Here is a 17,126-nt window from a genome sequence, read left to right as displayed (position 1 = left end):
GAATCAGCACATTCAGCGGAGGTTTACTAGACCCAAATTCTAGGTCAATGTTCTAGGCCTAAATCTGGCATTTTGCTTTGTGATGTAGTGATGTCCGCAGTGGTCAGAAAAATATTTCAGTGGAACTTTGTGACCAGTTTTTAATTTTCATCATCTTGTGAAGCACTTTCTCTTTAAGAATTGCGGATCACTTTACTCCGAAGTCTTAATCTTCTTTGTTTCAAAGGTTATGTTTAATAAAAAGATTATATAACAGATTAAAACTGAAGCATTAACAGAGAATTTATCTTCCCGGTAGAAGCCCAGAAAAAAAGCAGTGGAAAGCTCTAGTAACAGCGACAGCGACTCAGGCTCCTCTTCAGACACCTCAAGTGAAGGTATAAGTAGTAGTGACTCTGATGACCTAGAGGAGGATGAAGAGGAGGAGGACCAGAGTGCTGAAGAGAGTGAAGATGATGAATCTGATTCTGAAAATGAAGCACATCACAAAAGCAAGAACAAGGTATAACACCTCGCTGTGCTGCTCACAGTCTTGATGCTGCAAGCTGTTTGTGACAAATTGACCTACTCATGTCTGTGAACAAATAATCAACAATTACTTAACTGCACATTAATAAAAGCTAAGAATACTCTTTTTAGGTTTGCTTCAGGGTTTTCTGTTTGTGAGGTCTTTGGGAGGGGATTTGTTGGTTCTTTTGTGTGCGTGCATGTCTGTATTGCTGTTCTTCACAGGCTAGGAGTTTACAGTTGGTAGACTGTTATTTTTGTTGTAAAGTAGGAAATACAAAGAAATTAAGTACTGTGTGCAGGTGATGAATTGAAAAGATATCATTATGGATATTGCTTTGGCAGTTGCATTTTTCCTAGCAGAGTGGTTACTTTCCCTAGCAGTAGAACAAGATTGGAATCTTCAGTATCCTGTTAGGTTTACAGTCAGAAATACATTTAAGAACAACCATGGTTTAGTACTCCTTCTCTAGTAAACGTTGTCTTCACATGCTGAAACTATCGGGGGGAAAAAACCCAAAGTGAACAATAAGTATATTACAAGACTGATTTGAAAATTATTATTGTTCATCCTCTGCCAAGACTAGTGTAATTGTTTCATGGAGACTGATCATATATGCTTAGTCTTTTTAAAAGGATTTTTGACTTACATAATGAACAGTCAAAAATAAATATTTTGCAGGTGCTAATGCATAGTGGTATAACAGATATGAAAACTGATGGACAGAAATCACAGGAAAAGTCTCAAGAAAAAAGAACACACCAGCAGATACCTCTTGTGTCTGATTCCCAGACTCACTCATCATTCCAGTCCCAGCAGAAGCAGCCTCAGGTTTTGTCACAGCAGCTTCCGTTTATTTTTCAAAGCTCTCAGGCAAAGGAGGAATCTGTGAACAAACACACAAGTGTAATACAGTCTACGGGATTGGTTCCTAATGTGAAACCTTTGTCTTTGGTACATCAAGCCAAAAAGGAGACCTATTTAAAACTCATAGTTCCTTCCCCTGATCTACTCAAAGCAGGGAATAAAAATACCTCTGAAGAATCTATCAGTTTGACCAGCGATGTTAGATCAAAACGGGTGAGTGAAGTTTTTGATTATTTATAACCTGTGTCTTCTGCTTAAAAAGATGTAACATTGTGCCATCAAGCTTTTTTAAATATAGTGTATTAAAATTATAAGTATATATTTTCATATATATACATATATATATAATAAGTATATATTTTCATAATCATGGGGGTTTATGTCGTCTTAGAGTTGATCTGGATTTCTGAATGGTGTAAATGAACGAGACTGTGTGGGTCATGCATCTCTCAAGGACAGTGTGCATTTAAAATCAAAATCAAAATAAGAAAAGTACTCATAGGTAAATTGTGTGGCCTGGATATTTTTCTTATGCTTCTAGTTTCAGTCAAAATGGTGATTTAATACTTCACATACCTAGTATGTAAGCATGGCTTCACTTTCTTTCAAGTTGGATAGTTTTAAGTCAAAGTAATTGAAATCACCTATTATAACCATGATTTTAAACAAAGAAGATGAAAGCCATTTTTTTTAAAAAATGGTCAATGTAATGTTGAGTTTTGTTTGCTCTTTAAAGAGATGTATTCATGCACTGATAGCTGTAAAAACTCAGTGTAGCCATTTCAATAGTTTTTTTAGAATCAAAGAATGGCCTGTGTTGGAAGGAACCTTAAAGCTCTATCCCATCCCACCCCCTGAAATGGGCTGGGGCACCTTCCACTATCCCAGGGTGCTCCAAGCCCCGTCCAACCTGGCCTGGGACACTTCCAGGAGTGGGGCAGCCGCAGCTGCTCTGGGCAACCTGTGCCAGGGCCTCAGCATCCTCCCTCAATTTATCTCCTTTTTTACTGGTCAGGACTGTACAATAAGCTTATATATCTGTCTTAACAGTTCTGCGGTTTCTAAAATGTTTAGATCCTCAGTTTATTTATTTTGTTTATAGTGATTACAGTGACTGCTGGTGAGTTTTTTATTCAGTGAGATTTGAATGGGGATTAGAAGATAATAAAAATCTAGCATTTTACAAACACTGAGGCTTAGGGTATACAAAAAAAAATATATAGAAGATATATTTACAAAGGCAACTCTCATTATTATTTTACTATTTTCAAATTTTGTTTTAAACTAAGTAGTATTTGGGAGTAGTAAACTGAATTCTGATTCACAGATAACTCACAGGCCCTCAGTGAGGACTGAAAAATACTTCATTTTTATTGCTAGACTAGAAGATATAAACTGTTTTTCCTTTCCAATTTCCTGTTACGTGGTAAAATTCAAATGAGCTTCTCACTTACCGGGAGTAGCTAACTAAATTATAATTGTGAAAACATACATCTTTGCTATTGAGAGAGGCTTCTGCTTTCAAATTTAGGTTACGAGTCTTTAGCTGGTGATAGATCACACATTTAGTAGTTTGATTTCTCTAAAACTTTTACTGGAGGTATGCACTGTGTGAGTATTTATTTTAGAGGTCTTCATAATTTTATATTCAGATTTAAATGTTAGTAACTTCCAAAAATGTATTGTGTTTGACTCATTTTTTAAAAACTTATTTTAAACTGTACCGTCTTTATCCATTTTATTATATTTTCTGTTGAAGATGATGTGGGGTTCTTTTCTTTGGAACAACCTTTAGGCTAAAGACACTGTAAGCTTTACATGCATTTCTTAGCCATTACTGACTGAGTTTCAAGTGAAGAACTTTCAAGTACTACTTTTTCAGTTAAACAATTAACATATCACAGCATTTCTGAGTAGTACCTTTTCCCTTATTTTTTTTTGTAATAAAATTTCTCTACACCAGGAGTCCTCTATTGGTTTTTTTGTATTGCGGTCATGAGTGTGTTGTATTTACCTTGTGCTTTAAAGTGAACAAATAATTAAAAGTAGCTGTACATTCACTAATGGGATTTTTGTGTCAAGGAGAGGTTTTCCTGTGCTGGTACACAAGAGTAGTATCTTTCTAAGAATGGCTTTTTCAGAATGATTAATACCTTTGTGAAAGTCTCTGTCTAGAGCATTGTAGCAGGTGGGAAAGCTTCCCTGCATAGTTTGGATCAACTTCATCTTGAGTTCAATTTGTCTTTCCCTACTTGATTTACAGTGAAAATCATGCAAGACTTGCATAACTAGTAGTTACTAATCTCTTCTGTTGTAGCTAGTATCTGCTTTTGACTTTCTGAAAATAGGTTAGCAGATGTTTAAAATTTCCTAGAGTTCACCTTCCTGAGTACCAAAGAAAGCCAAAACAAACACCTCCACATTTTATTCCTGTCTTCTTATTTCTTTAGGAACAATATAAACAGACATTCCCAGCAGCACAGCTAAAGAAACAGGAGTCGTCTAAGAATCTGAAGAAGGTTATCGCAGCTTTGTCAAGCCCCAAACCGACATCTAGTTCACCAGCTCATCAAAAACTCACATCCTTGGAAAACAACCATTCTAACCCATTCCTGACAAATGCACTTTTAGGTAATCACCAACCCAATGGAGTTATTCAGAGCGTCATCCAGGAGGCTCCTCTTGCACTCACTACGAAACCGAAACCCCAGACCAAGATCAATGAAAGTGTAGCCATTCCTAGTAACGCCCCCTTTTCTTTGCCAATAAACTTGAGTGCGTGTGGGAAAAAGACAACCGGTAACCGGACAGCTGTTATGCCCTCTACCTCTCCTGTGTTACCTGGTTCAGGAAAGGATAAAACAGTCAGCAATAATGCAGTAAATGCAGTAAAACCACAACACCGCCTTCATTCTGCAAAACTGGTGGTGGAGCAGTTCAGAGGGGTAGACTCAGATGCCCTCAGCAGTAAAGACTCTGACGACTCAAATGATGATGACGACGATGATGAAGATGAAGATGAGGACGATGAAGATGATGATTCTGATGATAGCCAATCAGGTGGTTTAACCTTTTTAATAGGAAAAGCAGAAACTTAATTTTTTGCATTTTGAAAACATGCATTTCCCACCGTATTATAAATAGGGGCAAGAAATACTGGGCCAGCATGGCCCACACAGTGTTCTACACATATCCTTGAAATGAGCACATGTCCCCATTCTCCATTGTATCATATCCAAAATCATGTTTGGTGGGTTCTGATACTTGGTCAGCTGTCCTGGTAAGGTGGCTCCATAGCCTTTTCGAAAGGCTGTCAGAGACCTGCCTTCCACATTAGTCACCCAGCCTGTAGCTTGTGACAAGTGCTCAGGAAGGGATTGACATTAACGCTGATTGATGGTTAATGATTCTGGCAGACAGAGCCCAGCTGCAAAACAGGTTTTCTAGCCAGAGAGGGACACAAGGGCCTTCAATTTGTCAAGAGTGGCAAGAAAAGCATGTTTCTATGCCTCGTTCAGGCGCAGAGTAGTCCATGAGTAAGTAATTGGACTGTTTTAAGAGCTGCAGACCAGGCTATGCAATTTGGAGTGGCAAGGCCTGTTTTAAAGAGTTGGCTGTATTCACAGTCACTTCTTTCTCCCATGTGCTGATATCCCTAATGTCCAGCTTCCACCTTCATCATTCTCTTCCCCCTCTCATCCACACACCCTGTACTAATCTTTTTATCTCAGGATTGTATCTCACCCTGCTTGTTCCTTACCCTGGCTGTCCTCTATTCTAGCTCTTCCTTTGCACGGATCGCCATACTTTCGATTCTGACACCTTTCAGCCCGTATCCAGTTCTGTTGTTTTCTTCCTGTTCATGATGGATTTCACACCCTGTGAAAAGCCCTTCCCGGGGTAGTGTCCAGCCACTGCCTGGCTAACAGGGGATGATGTAGCTGTAGCTCATTTCTGGGGTAAACAGTCTTGAAATACTGCAGTTTCTGTCACTCATCTCTTTTCATTCAAAGGAACAGCATATTATCATGTGGAATTACTCAATGCTGTCATATTTGTAGTAATTTAAAAGTTTAGTTATTTAATTAGAACCTCCTATTTATACTCAAGAGATGTTATTAAAAAGCATATATAATAAGATAAAAGACTTTGCAAGTGTTAGAACTTTAATGTACTTGCCAGTAGTTTCCAAGTCATAATGTGTCTTTTGCCACACTTTGTTTGAACAGAGTCTGACAGTAATTCTGAGTCAGATACTGAAGGGTCTGAGGAGGAAGATGATGAGGATGATAAAGACCAAGATGAATCAGATACCGACACTGAGGGAGAAAAAACTGCGCTGAAACTGAATAAAACGTTATCCTCTGTGAAGAGCTCTTCCATTGGTCTTACAGCTCATTCCACCCCGCTTAATCTCCAAGTAGCAAAGACGCCCAGCTCGGCACCAGCTGCCTTATGTCCTGAGTCCCAGCCTGCGGTGTTCCTTGGGACAGGACCCTCCACCCTCACACCAAGTACACACTGTGGTATCTCAAAGTCTTCTGTTATACTACCATGTGATATCTAAGATCCATGTGTTGTAAAAGTAGTTACAAAAATAGTCCAGGTGCTGGTATCAAGTGACAGCTCAAGAAATTTTTTACCATAAGAACAGTGATTCACTGAACAGTTGCCCCAGGGATGTGGCAGAGTCCCCCTGAGGTTTTCAGATGCCAGTTGGTCAGGGTGCGAGACAATCTTGGCAAAGCTGCCTTTCCCAAGGAAGGTTGGATCCGGTGACTTTTGACGTCCATTTTGGCTTTGGCTGTTAGGTGACTCTGTGATCTTTTCATGGGTATTTGCAGCAGTCGTTAAGATCTGTCAGCCAAATTGCAGGTTCTCCAGACTAGAACATTACACTTAGACCAGGACATTTTAACTCATGTAATTATTTGAGAGAAGATAGAATTAAATATCCAGAGTTGATACTTATTACATTAAAACTCTTCATTATTTTGTCTTTGGAATTTTCCATTTTATTCTAAACTAGTTATTCTTGCTTCTTGTTTCTCTACATTCTAGTTTGCTTTCTGAATCTTCAGTTTTTTGCTCCTTCCTCGACAAACTTTGTAACCATATTTTGTTAGAATACAATTTTCTAGTCATTCTTTCAAAATTCTCAGTAGAATTTATGGATTATGCGCAAGAATTTATTTTTAAAAAGTTCATGGGAAGGGCATTTAGCATTTGCCTGATACTATATAGTGCATATAATCCTTCATTTGGTGACTTAATCTGTAAAATTTAGTAATTACTATGGATACAGTAAAGAATGCATTTTTGAAAGTCACATTTCTTAATTTGCATGGTAACAGTGAAATGAAATCACATGTTTTCTACTTGGAACTAGAGACTTGATGTTTATTAGCATGCATGTAAGCAGATTTTTAAATGGGGACATCTGCTTGTAAATAGGTTTTTTATATTTGGTTTCAGTGGAATAGGAGCTTCATTCCATGTCATACAAGGGCATTAGCATTGAAGCGGTATAATGTGATCTACCCAACATTTATCCCAGAAACAGGCTTGTTAATTGTATGGTTTATAAAAGATTTCATATGGATTAAGAGTAATCCAAATGGGTAAATTAAAAAGTTAATTTTTTTCCTCAGGAATCTGTATTGATTTGTGATGCTTTGAAAAGTGTGCTAGCAGATTTTTCTGTTTACAGGAGTAGGAGGTAGAATAAGTTTTATGTCTTTGCTTTATGTGTAATAATATTACACCTAAGAATCACCTAATAAGATACTGTGAACCATTTACCTAGAGTTGGTCAGTCACTGAAGGGGTCTTGTGGTCTCTTCTCTATTTTGCACTGGACTTTTCACTTCACTTATATTTGGAAAAGCAGCCTCCCTTCCTGCACTGTGACCATTCAAAATAATGCCATAGTTAGTCATGTTAGGTTAAGAGTGCAGCCCTGTGTCTAAAGTTTGGCATCTGTGCACAGGCATTTCCTTGGTGCTTTTTCTAGGGGACTCTTCACATCATCTGGAAGGAACTGCTGGCACCTTGCTTGGCAGCTGTGCTGTGGTGCTGTGTGACACTCCTGGCTGTAAGAAGCTGGAGCAAGTGCCAGGGGGTCAGTCTGATAATGGTACTCACTTTCCAGGGAAGAGATGTGTCACTTTCTTGACAGAAGGTCCAAACTAACTTTTTGAGAAGTGCATCTTCCAAAAGTTGGTCTGCATACATAGTTCATGTCCTGTGGCTGTCTGAGAGGCCTGAGGAAAGGATCTGTCACACTAAAAACCCCCACATTTGGCAGTTGTCTCTGGAATACTCTTGATTCAGTTGCTTGACAAGCACCAAACACAACATCTGTTTGAACTTGGAAAAGCTGAAGTAGTTCTGAAAATTTTCTGCATTTGGCATTTGGCTGCATAACATACACAGAGCTCTAGGAAGATGCAGCCTATTAGAATTGTATGGATCTTTAAAGTGTGTTTTCATTTGCGCCTTCTTTACTGAAGAAAATTAATATACGGTCTTGTCTAGAAAAACAGGCTTGCAAGGAATTAAATTAGCAATATTTGAGAGCATTAAACACAACAAGCAGCTAGGTATGGGATAGTTAGGTTTTCCATTTACAATTTCAGAGGAAGAGGTTACAGGAAACTTAGAGGAAAATGTATTTCAGAAGGAGAACACTTACATGAATTTTCTTGGTAATTGAGATACTTAATGGTGAGAATGAAACAACAATTCGCTTTTGGGGATATAAACATAAAAAGTACATTTTAGGAACATGTTTTCTTTTGTAAGTTCTGTTAGGTATTAATCAGAAATTCTGTTCTAGGTATTTCAAAAAGACGAAGAGTAGCAGATGAACGGGAGCTGCGTGTTCCTCTCGATTATGGGTACGTTATGTATATACTTGACTTTCCTTAAAGAGAGATTATGCCTTCAAAAATCAGTTGGTAAAATGAGTTTAAAACTTTAAATGAGTTTAAAACTTTTGAGGCTGCATAATAAGGAAAGGGCTTCAACAATTTAGATTTCTGACTCCCAGTCCGAGTGACTGTGGATCTCTTTAAAAAGTGTCATCATATTTCATGTGTTAATTTTTGTGCATTAAATTTGCTCTTTTGCAACATGACCCATCTCTTAGCTGTTTTACTTCAGAAATTAATCCTGATGGCTAGAGCTGAGCCAGTATAGACTCCAGATAACTCCCTGAAGTATAGTTCTAAGCCGTTTAAAATCTGGTAATATGTTAGTCACTTAATGTAAATAAATTAATATATTTAGTCAGTTTGGACAATCTACATGATACACTTTTCTGATGTGATCTGTTTGATTTATGATGGTCTAGTCACATTTTCCTCTTCCCTTTTTTTTGTAGAATTATTAAATTGACACAAATTACTTGTTTTTTAAAAAGTGTATTGTTGTATGCAACTATTTCATATTACTCTAGCTGGCAAAGAGAAACCCGAATAAGAAACTTTGGTGGTCGTGTTCAAGGAGAAGTAGCATATTTTGCACCTTGTGGAAAGAAGCTGAGACAGTATCCTGAAGTAGTAAAGGTACATTCATTTTTTAACTTCTGTGTTCTAATGCTAGTAAGCATGCTTGCAGTTAAAATACATAATTTTTTTCTCTCCAATAGAGATACTTATTTTCTGTGATGTGAGGTGTAATGTATCTTGGTCTGTTACTGATTTGATGTCTTATAAATGTATATCCCTTTGACAGAATGTGCAAAACATTACACTCACAAAGTTAGCTGTACATCAAAGCTGGGTTGTAATTATTTACAAGCTGAAGTGGAAAAATATGTGATTTTTTCAGTATCTCAGCAGAAATGGAATAATGGATATCTCAAGGGACAATTTCAGCTTCAGTGCAAAAATAGGAGTGGGTGACTTCTATGAAGCCAGAGATGGACCGCAGGTATCCACTTTTTAAAAAGTAAAGTTTCTGATCCAAGGAGCATTAACTTAAGTTTAGGTGAAGTAATTTTTGGTACGATCTGAAGCATTATCTGTTTTTAGCTAATCATTTCTAAAAGCTGCACATGTTCTTAACAGTAGTTAGATTGAGATGTGGAGAGCTTGATCTTGGGCTGTGTTGAAAACCACTCCCTTCAGTGGCTTTGCTCAGAGGGTGCAGGAGTTCAGCATGCTTTAATGATCAGCTCTGAGCCTGGGTTCGTTTAGTTTGAAAACTCGGAGCTACGTGTTTTATCTTAGCATTCAGGTATTTCTGACTTAAAACTCTGTTTCTTCTTTTATTGTATACAACCTCATATCAAAAGTAATTTATGTGTACATGTTAAATCCCACTCTGTTCATGTGATCCTGTGCATAATATATGTATGTATGTATGTGTGCGTTTGTGTGTATATGTAAATTGCATGTTTATATACAAGTGTCTCCTGTATCAAGAATACTGTCTGAGCATCCTGAAGCGTGACACTTCTACGGAGGGGCATGCCGACCTATACCGGTTGTGCTTTACAGTGGTGAAATTGTTAGACGGTGTGTAGATAAACCACACAAGGATAAGTAAACCCAAAATTTTAAGGAAATTGTTACTGTGTTTGTGCCATGCTGTGTTACTGTATTTTGGCCATGTTGCTATTTCTTCAGGATGTGCACGAAAATTTTTGGACTTTTGTCAGTGAAGGTATTTGCTTCTTTAGAAGATAAGTGTTCTGAATATGTTACTAGCTCTCAACAGTCTTCAGTTCAGGCTCGAGTTAAGCCTTGTGTTCTTGTGATACCTTATAGAAATGTGTAATGTTTGCATGGTATAAATTTGAAAGCATTAAAGACTGAATTCCTGGTAAGCAGCTACTTCTAGGTGGTGCTTCCTGGCTTACAGGGTAAAATATTGCTAAACTTGATTCGTGTTTGCCTTCAGAAAACAACAGTTAAAAGTTCCTGTAGTTATGAACTTCCTTATGTACCTGCGTGTCTTGACTGAAATAATTAATTTTACTGTGATGTAATGTAATGGCAGGGTACCTGCTCTCTTCTTGCCCTGTTCCCTTTTTTGTGTCTGTTGCCCGTATTACTTCATTAGTCTTGTCCCCTTTAGTTGTATCTGTCTTCTCCCTTTAGCTGGTTTTCAGTTTGCCCTCTGATCTATAAAACTTGAGAATGAAGGCAGTGTGAGGGACAGATTGCTACAGACAAGACTGGCGATGTGAACATTAGTTTGATGTACGTATCATCACTGTACTTTGTACTGATGTGGTTTTTGATAGGTTCCAGTGAGACTTGGATAGACAAAGTAAGTTTTCTTATTAGGAAAAGAGACTGAGGGCAGTTGTATCAGATGTGCTAAGATGTGTTTACATTTTATGTGTAAATGAGAAGTTACAAAACAGTGGAGCTACACGCAGGCTGATAATATATACCTAGTAAAACAGTATGTGGTACTGATACTTTATAAGAGTTGGCACCCTTTTTACTTAAGTTTTTTGAATCATTCAGATTCAAAATAATGTGTGATAATCATATCTTCATGGGTGTCTGGAGGTAATTCGAGAAATTTTATTTCTGCTTTTGTGGTAATTTCGATTATTCTGTGTAGCCTTTTGTGGTTATTCTTCTGTTCCTTCGTTATATCTTTCTGTCATCTTTTGAGACATGCAGCATGTGCTGGGGTAAGTTTCACAAAGCTCTGAGATGGAACAAGATGCAAAGAAAATTATCTTAAGGCTAAATCAGTTATATTAAAGGTTTACCTGTAGCAAGCCAAAAGTACATGGATTACCTGCTTCTGATAGTGCCTGCATTTCTCTCTTGTGGTATGCAAACTACCAAATATTATGGGTTATTCAAAGCGGCATTTGAATGCTGTAACAGAAGCATATCTGGCAGAAGTGGGCCATGAAGGAGTAGGATTAGAAGAATGTTTGAAGTTTGGCAAATGTGAAAATTCAGTGACTGGACCTGGAAGCTTTAAACTGCTGTGATTTAGAAAAATTTGTGCGAATGTGATTTAGGGTGATGGAATGGACATGTGTCCTCATGAGTTTAAGTAATATGTACAGGAGTCTTTGTCCTATTCCGAGCTCTGCAATTCAATTTGGAAAGCTATGTTGTTAACTTTTCCCCACAAATCTAATCTGAAATTAAAGTGGATTTTTGCTTCTTGCAAAGTGCCTATGGTATTGTTCATTAGCTTGATTAACAGGATTTGAGCTTGATGCTGCTTTCATGCATAGTTGTCTGGTGTCTTTTTGGCAAATGTCCTGATTACATCACAGTATTGCAGTACATGGTAGATACTTAAAGGTGAGAAATTGAATAAAGTTATTATTTTGATTAGTTTGAACAACAAACCACAACATTTCACAGTATTCTTCCCATTTTTTCTCTAGTGTTTGAGTAGCAAAGCTTCCGTTTTATGGAAGCCCACGATTCTCCTGTGTTAGGGTGCAACCCCTGTCTTTTGTCCTTGGAATATCAAAACCCCAGACTGTACATTCCTTTAATAGAAATGTATTTTGGGTGAGATTTTAAAAGATGTTTGAGCACAAAATACAGATGGTCAATCAACTCTTGCTTAACCCTTAATGGCTTTGTTCTGGACTATTTTTGTCTTGTCCGCTCTTAAACTTGTGGAAACTTGTGCATCCACAATGTCCTTTGACAGGACATTATACAGTCTTCTCCCATCCCTTGAAGCACCTGGTCCTTTTGCTTATTGAACCATTATTCACTTCATTTGATGGCCTCTAGTTTCTTTTTTAGGCAGCATTAGGGAAGTGTAATATCCAACATGGTCGCTGGTACTAATGATCTCGTAGATCTCTACTTTTCTTTGATGTGTGTTTATTATCATTAGTATCATTAACTGCAGAAAGTACAAATACAGAGCAAGAGCAATCTCCATTGCTGTTCTAAGCTGATTTTTGAACTATGGCTGCTTCTCCTCCTTTTCTTTAATTTCTGTTTTGCCTCCCCTGGCACGTACATTTTATGAGATGAGATTTTCTAGGTTGGAAGTTGGTGTAGGTAGCAAGTGCAAGTATTAAATCTACCTCAACTAACTGAACCTGTGATAAACTGCAGTTCAAGTACTAGGCAGAGAAACAAAGCTTACACCTAAGTAATACTCTTAAAGATAGTAAGAGAATTAACTTCTAGTCAAGTGGTAGAGGTAAATATTTTGGGTTAAATATTTGGATTTAGATTAAAAAATCCTTAGGAGTGATGCATGATGATGTGGTACACATTAATGATAGGGTCATGGTTCTGAACAGTGCATTTTCAGAACATCGCTAATAAAAGAGCCCTTTGGAATGTATGCAAACCAAGTGTGACTTGTACTCTGGGGGTGGTCTTAACTGGGAAGGATTCAGACTTCAGGAAACTATCTTTGCAGATACTGGTAACTCCCTTGAAATCTGAATGTCTCATTAGCAAACTGCCATTTCTTTTGCTGAAGAAAACCTTTGTAAAAACCTTTGTAATGGTGAAGAATGAGCAGAAATAATTAAAAGACAAATTACCAGAATAAGCAAAAACCATTTATGTTTTGGTACAGTAAATTTGATTTTAGGGTTTATGTACATATAAATGTGAAAACTAAAGCATTCTAAATAAAGTTTTGCTGAACTGATATTTAATGACGTTTTTAAGTTACCAACTTTCTTTCTTGCTTTAGCAGACATTTTCAAAATTTTTTACAAACCTTTTTAAGGCAAGTTATGAAGAAGTCCTGAAGGATACTTAGCTTGCAGATTTTTCCCTGCATTTCTCAAAAACTTGGGGGAATGGTGAAAGATGTTAAAATTTTGAAATACTGGTGTTTAATTAAACAGGACCACCTAGACTGTGCTCCTTTTCTGCTCAGTAGATGCAATAAACTCTGCTTTTCAGTAGCCAGTTAAAGTAAAGCTATTTCTTCATGAGGAATAATTTGGGTGTTTTTATTAACAAAGTATTTCAGAATCTGCTTTTGTGATGCCACAAAATACTATAGTGCATGCTTTGTTTGGTTAGAGAATATAGTTAACATAACTTTAGTTTAGATTCATGGATGCTTAGAAGTTACTTTTGATTGGTTCAAGTTGGCACAGAAATTGTTTTGCAGTGGTTGGGGGAGAACTCAATTGTACTGACTAAAACTTGAAGATTAAAATGCATCTGTGTTTTTTCAGCTCAGTTGTTGAGCTCTACAGCACTCGAAAGCAGTATTTGAAAATACATTGCTGCCTTTGCTTGTTATGTATGCTAGAATTTCTGTAAACACTCTCTGTTGGAGCACAGCATCTCATAGCTTGACACACTTTTTCATTCACGTCAAGCAGTGGATTATGTGAAAGCAGCATAGTTGTTGTTGAGTTTACATAGTATGAAAGGATATGTTTTGCCTTTTAGAAAGGGTTGAACAATTTAATTTGATGAAAAATAATAAAAAATAACATGGTAATGGCATATCTACTAGGTAAAAACTTTGTATATGATTTAATAGTCTTCAAAATCTTTCCTAGTGGTACATTTACAAAAATTCTTAGTGATAGCCTCTCAATATATAGCTTCTGCGCATCATCAAGAAATTGTCCTGCTCAAATAGTACATCACAACACTTGCATATTTTATATCTACAACTTATCTGGGGAGGGAAAGAATCTCTTGCTGTTCATGTTCTCATCTTAGATTTCTTTTTTTTTTTAAATCTGTTTGTAATACCTCTCTGTGAAATGTGTCAATTAAAAGGGTGTGCAGTGGTGTCTTCTGAAGGAAGAGGAAGTCATTCCCTGTATCAGAGCTATGGAAGGGCGTAGAGGACGACCACCAAATCCAGATAGACAGCACTCAAGAGAGGAGTCAAGAACGAGACGCCGCAAAGGCCGACCTCCGAATGTTGGAAGCAGTGAATTTCTGGACAATGCCGACACGAAGCTTTTGAGAAAGCTCCAGGCTCAAGGTAAGAACTGTGTTAATATTTTCACAGAGAGAGGGTATCAGTATATAGAGTTAATGTTTTTCCTATAGGAGAGAGTGATTTGTCTCACTAGGATACTAGTATACAGCATTTTATTTTGGATATTTTTTACATGCTCTTATTGAAGACTTTTTGAAAATCACTACACGTATATAGGTTTTAAAGAAGGATGTGCATGTTTAAAGACATGTCTAAAAGCTTACTCTATAGTTACTTTATTTCAATGTATAAAACCTAAAAAACCAGACATCCAGAAATCTGGTGATCACTGAAGTCTTTAATAGCCAAAATCAACAGATCTTTGTTTTCCTTTGTATCTGCTCAAACAGCAGTGGATCTAGAAACTGAAATTAAAACCCACTGAAATTAGCATTTCTGTAAAGTGCTTGGCTGTTCCAGGGAAAACGCTTTTTCGTATGAAATCCCTGATAGTCACAAGATTTAAATGCCTGTTAATTTGAATAATTAGTACCAACATTGACAGTAGAACTTCCATGGTATCAAGTACTACCGTGTATCAAAAGCTGCTTTTAAATAACTATCAGGTACATCCTTGTGAATATCAGTTCTGTAGTCCATAGCTGTATCATGTTTTTGGGATGCATCCAATTCAATATGAAAAAAATTTTACAGCCCATAAGTCAGGACATTTAACTTAAGTGTTCTTTCATGTGCCAAGCATGGATGTGTTTGGGTAACAGCTTTGTATTTTGCATAATGTAGCATTTTTACATAGTGTAATGAAGCGTCTAGCATTTGCTGAGAGGCTTTGTAGTTATTGCTGAGACACAGTAACTAATTCTGGAAGTCCCATCAGTGGGAAAAGATAAGCCCTCTCACTGCGCCATTTTGCTTCATTTTGTGTCCTTCCTTTCCCCATATTGGGCACTTCAAGGGGTGGAGGAGAAATACTTAGGAGGACTCCCAAATGTCTTTTTTCCCTCTACATACTGTAGTACTTATTAAATAGAACAAAACCTCTGGTCTGTATATACAAAATATTTAGAACGTGTAATATTTGATATTACGTATGTTCATATCTTCCTTGCTGCTTTTTTTGTCCTTGTGAAAACATAAGAAATACCTCAGTGGCTCAGGCCAGGGGCTCATCTAGAGCAGAGCTCTATCTGCCGTAGTGGCCAGAGGAGATGCTGCTTGGAGAAACTGCGTGAACCTTATCCCTTCTTGATCAGTTTTTCCTCATATATGAACCCTGGCATGCTGAGATATTTAATGAGTGATGTTGTAGAGCACATTTTTTTCTTATTCCTTTATTTTCTGTTTATTAAACTGTTGCCCATGAATTAGCCTGTTCTTTGGTTTTTAACCTCTTCACAGTGTTTTTTCTACCGGCCTCATGTGGCAACAAGTTCCAGAAGTCTGCTAACTACTGGAACATTGTCATTTTTAACAAATGATGTTCTATTACTGTCAGTGGTTGTTCCTTAATTCCATTATTCCAGGGGTTGGAGAATAACAGTTCTCCAATTTATGTTATCCACCTCTTTGATGATTTTGCACACCTTGATTCTCTCTGTCCTTAGCCTTCTCTCCAGACTGAACAGCACAGGTGTTTTCAGTTTTTTCTCAGAAAGTAGTAGTTCCATCCCTTTGATCCTCTTCTGTGTCCTTTAATTTTAGTATTTCTTTTCTGGGTGTATTAGCTTACATTTACTATATGAGGAAGGTCCTCTGCTATCTTTGCCCACTGTTTTCACAGTGTCACAGAATATTCTGAGTTGGAAGGGACCCACAAGGATTGTCAAGTCCAGCTCTCACGTGAATGGCCTGTGTGGGGATTGAACTCAATGACCTTGGTGTTACTAGCACACTGCTCTAACAAACCGAGCCAATCCCAGGGTTTTGCAGGGCTCTTCCAGAGTTCCTTGCTGTTAGCAAAACCTTGGATTTTCCGGAATGCTTAATATCATCTTCACATTTTGAGATTTAACTTTGCAGTTGCCTTTACAGGTTCTAATACTGATTTGTAAAGAAATCTTCTACTAACCCTTCACTGAAGCTGACTGCTGATCACTCTTTTGCCTGGTGTCATTTAAAGAGCTTTTAGTTTGGAGCTTTTCTTCACTGACCTAACAGCTCAGTTTTATTAATAACGTGTGTGAAACACCTCTCCTATGAAGACAGGCTGAGAGAGCTGGTGTAGTTCAGCCTGGAGAAGAGAATGCTCTGAGGAGGCCTTAGAGCCCCTTCCAAGAAAGCTGGAGATGGACTTTTCACAAGACCTGGAGTGATACGACAAAGGGGAATGGCCTTAGGTTGAAGGAGGGCAGGTTTATATTAGAGATTAGGAAAAAATTCTTTACTTCAAGGGTCTTGAGGCCCTGGTAAAGGTGGCTCAGAGAGGTTGTGGACTCCTCATCCCTGTAAGTATTCCATGTCAGGTTGGATGGGGCTTGGAGCGGCCTGGTCTAGTGGAAGGTGTCCCTGCCCATGGTAGGGCATGGAATGAGATAAAGTATCCATGTTCATTTGCACTGTTGATGTGGTTACTGATACATGGCATGCCATTAATGATAGTTGATAGAAAAATTTTGTAAAAATCTGTGTGTGCAAAACAAATCTGTTTGCTCTGTCTTTACGACATGCAAATGTCTGGAACACAAACTATATCTTTAGTGTTGGACAGCACTGTTTTTATGAACATAATATTTTCTTTTTGTAACAGAAATAGCTAGGCAAGCAGCACAAATAAAATTACTGAGAAAGCTTCAGAAGCAGGAGCAAGCGCGAGCTGCCAAAGAAGCAAAAAAACAGCAAGGTAAATATTACTTGTTGAAGTTTG

General features: G+C 37.6%; 1 protein-coding gene across 19 annotated transcripts in view; it reads left to right on the top strand.

Annotated features, from left to right (window-relative positions):
• Positions 1-17,126, top strand: part of BAZ2B (bromodomain adjacent to zinc finger domain 2B) — a 122,541-nt gene that overhangs the window by 69,976 nt on the left and 35,439 nt on the right. For 8 of the 19 annotated variants that reach the window (XM_032115431.1, XM_032115430.1, XM_032115429.1 and 5 more), the window contains 10 exons: positions 299-502; positions 1,190-1,588; positions 3,826-4,435; positions 5,605-5,901; positions 7,389-7,496; positions 8,214-8,274; positions 8,835-8,943; positions 9,209-9,310; positions 14,095-14,305; positions 17,010-17,102. In XM_032115431.1, the coding sequence (XP_031971322.1) occupies positions 299-502; positions 1,190-1,588; positions 3,826-4,435; positions 5,605-5,901; positions 7,389-7,496; positions 8,214-8,274; positions 8,835-8,943; positions 9,209-9,310; positions 14,095-14,305; positions 17,010-17,102 (2,194 nt within the window). The remainder of the gene's footprint in view (positions 1-298; positions 503-1,189; positions 1,589-3,825; positions 4,436-5,604; positions 5,902-7,388; positions 7,497-8,213; positions 8,275-8,834; positions 8,944-9,208; positions 9,311-14,094; positions 14,306-17,009; positions 17,103-17,126) is intronic. The other 11 variants (XM_032115441.1, XM_032115436.1, XM_032115435.1 and 8 more) reach the window with 5 other exon arrangements.

The sequence above is a fragment of the Corvus moneduloides genome, chromosome 7 (assembly GCF_009650955.1).
Source record: "Corvus moneduloides isolate bCorMon1 chromosome 7, bCorMon1.pri, whole genome shotgun sequence".
Lineage (NCBI taxonomy): Eukaryota > Metazoa > Chordata > Aves > Passeriformes > Corvidae > Corvus > Corvus moneduloides.
Note: the sequence above shows the minus strand (reverse complement) of the source record. Positions and strands in the feature narration are given on the sequence as shown.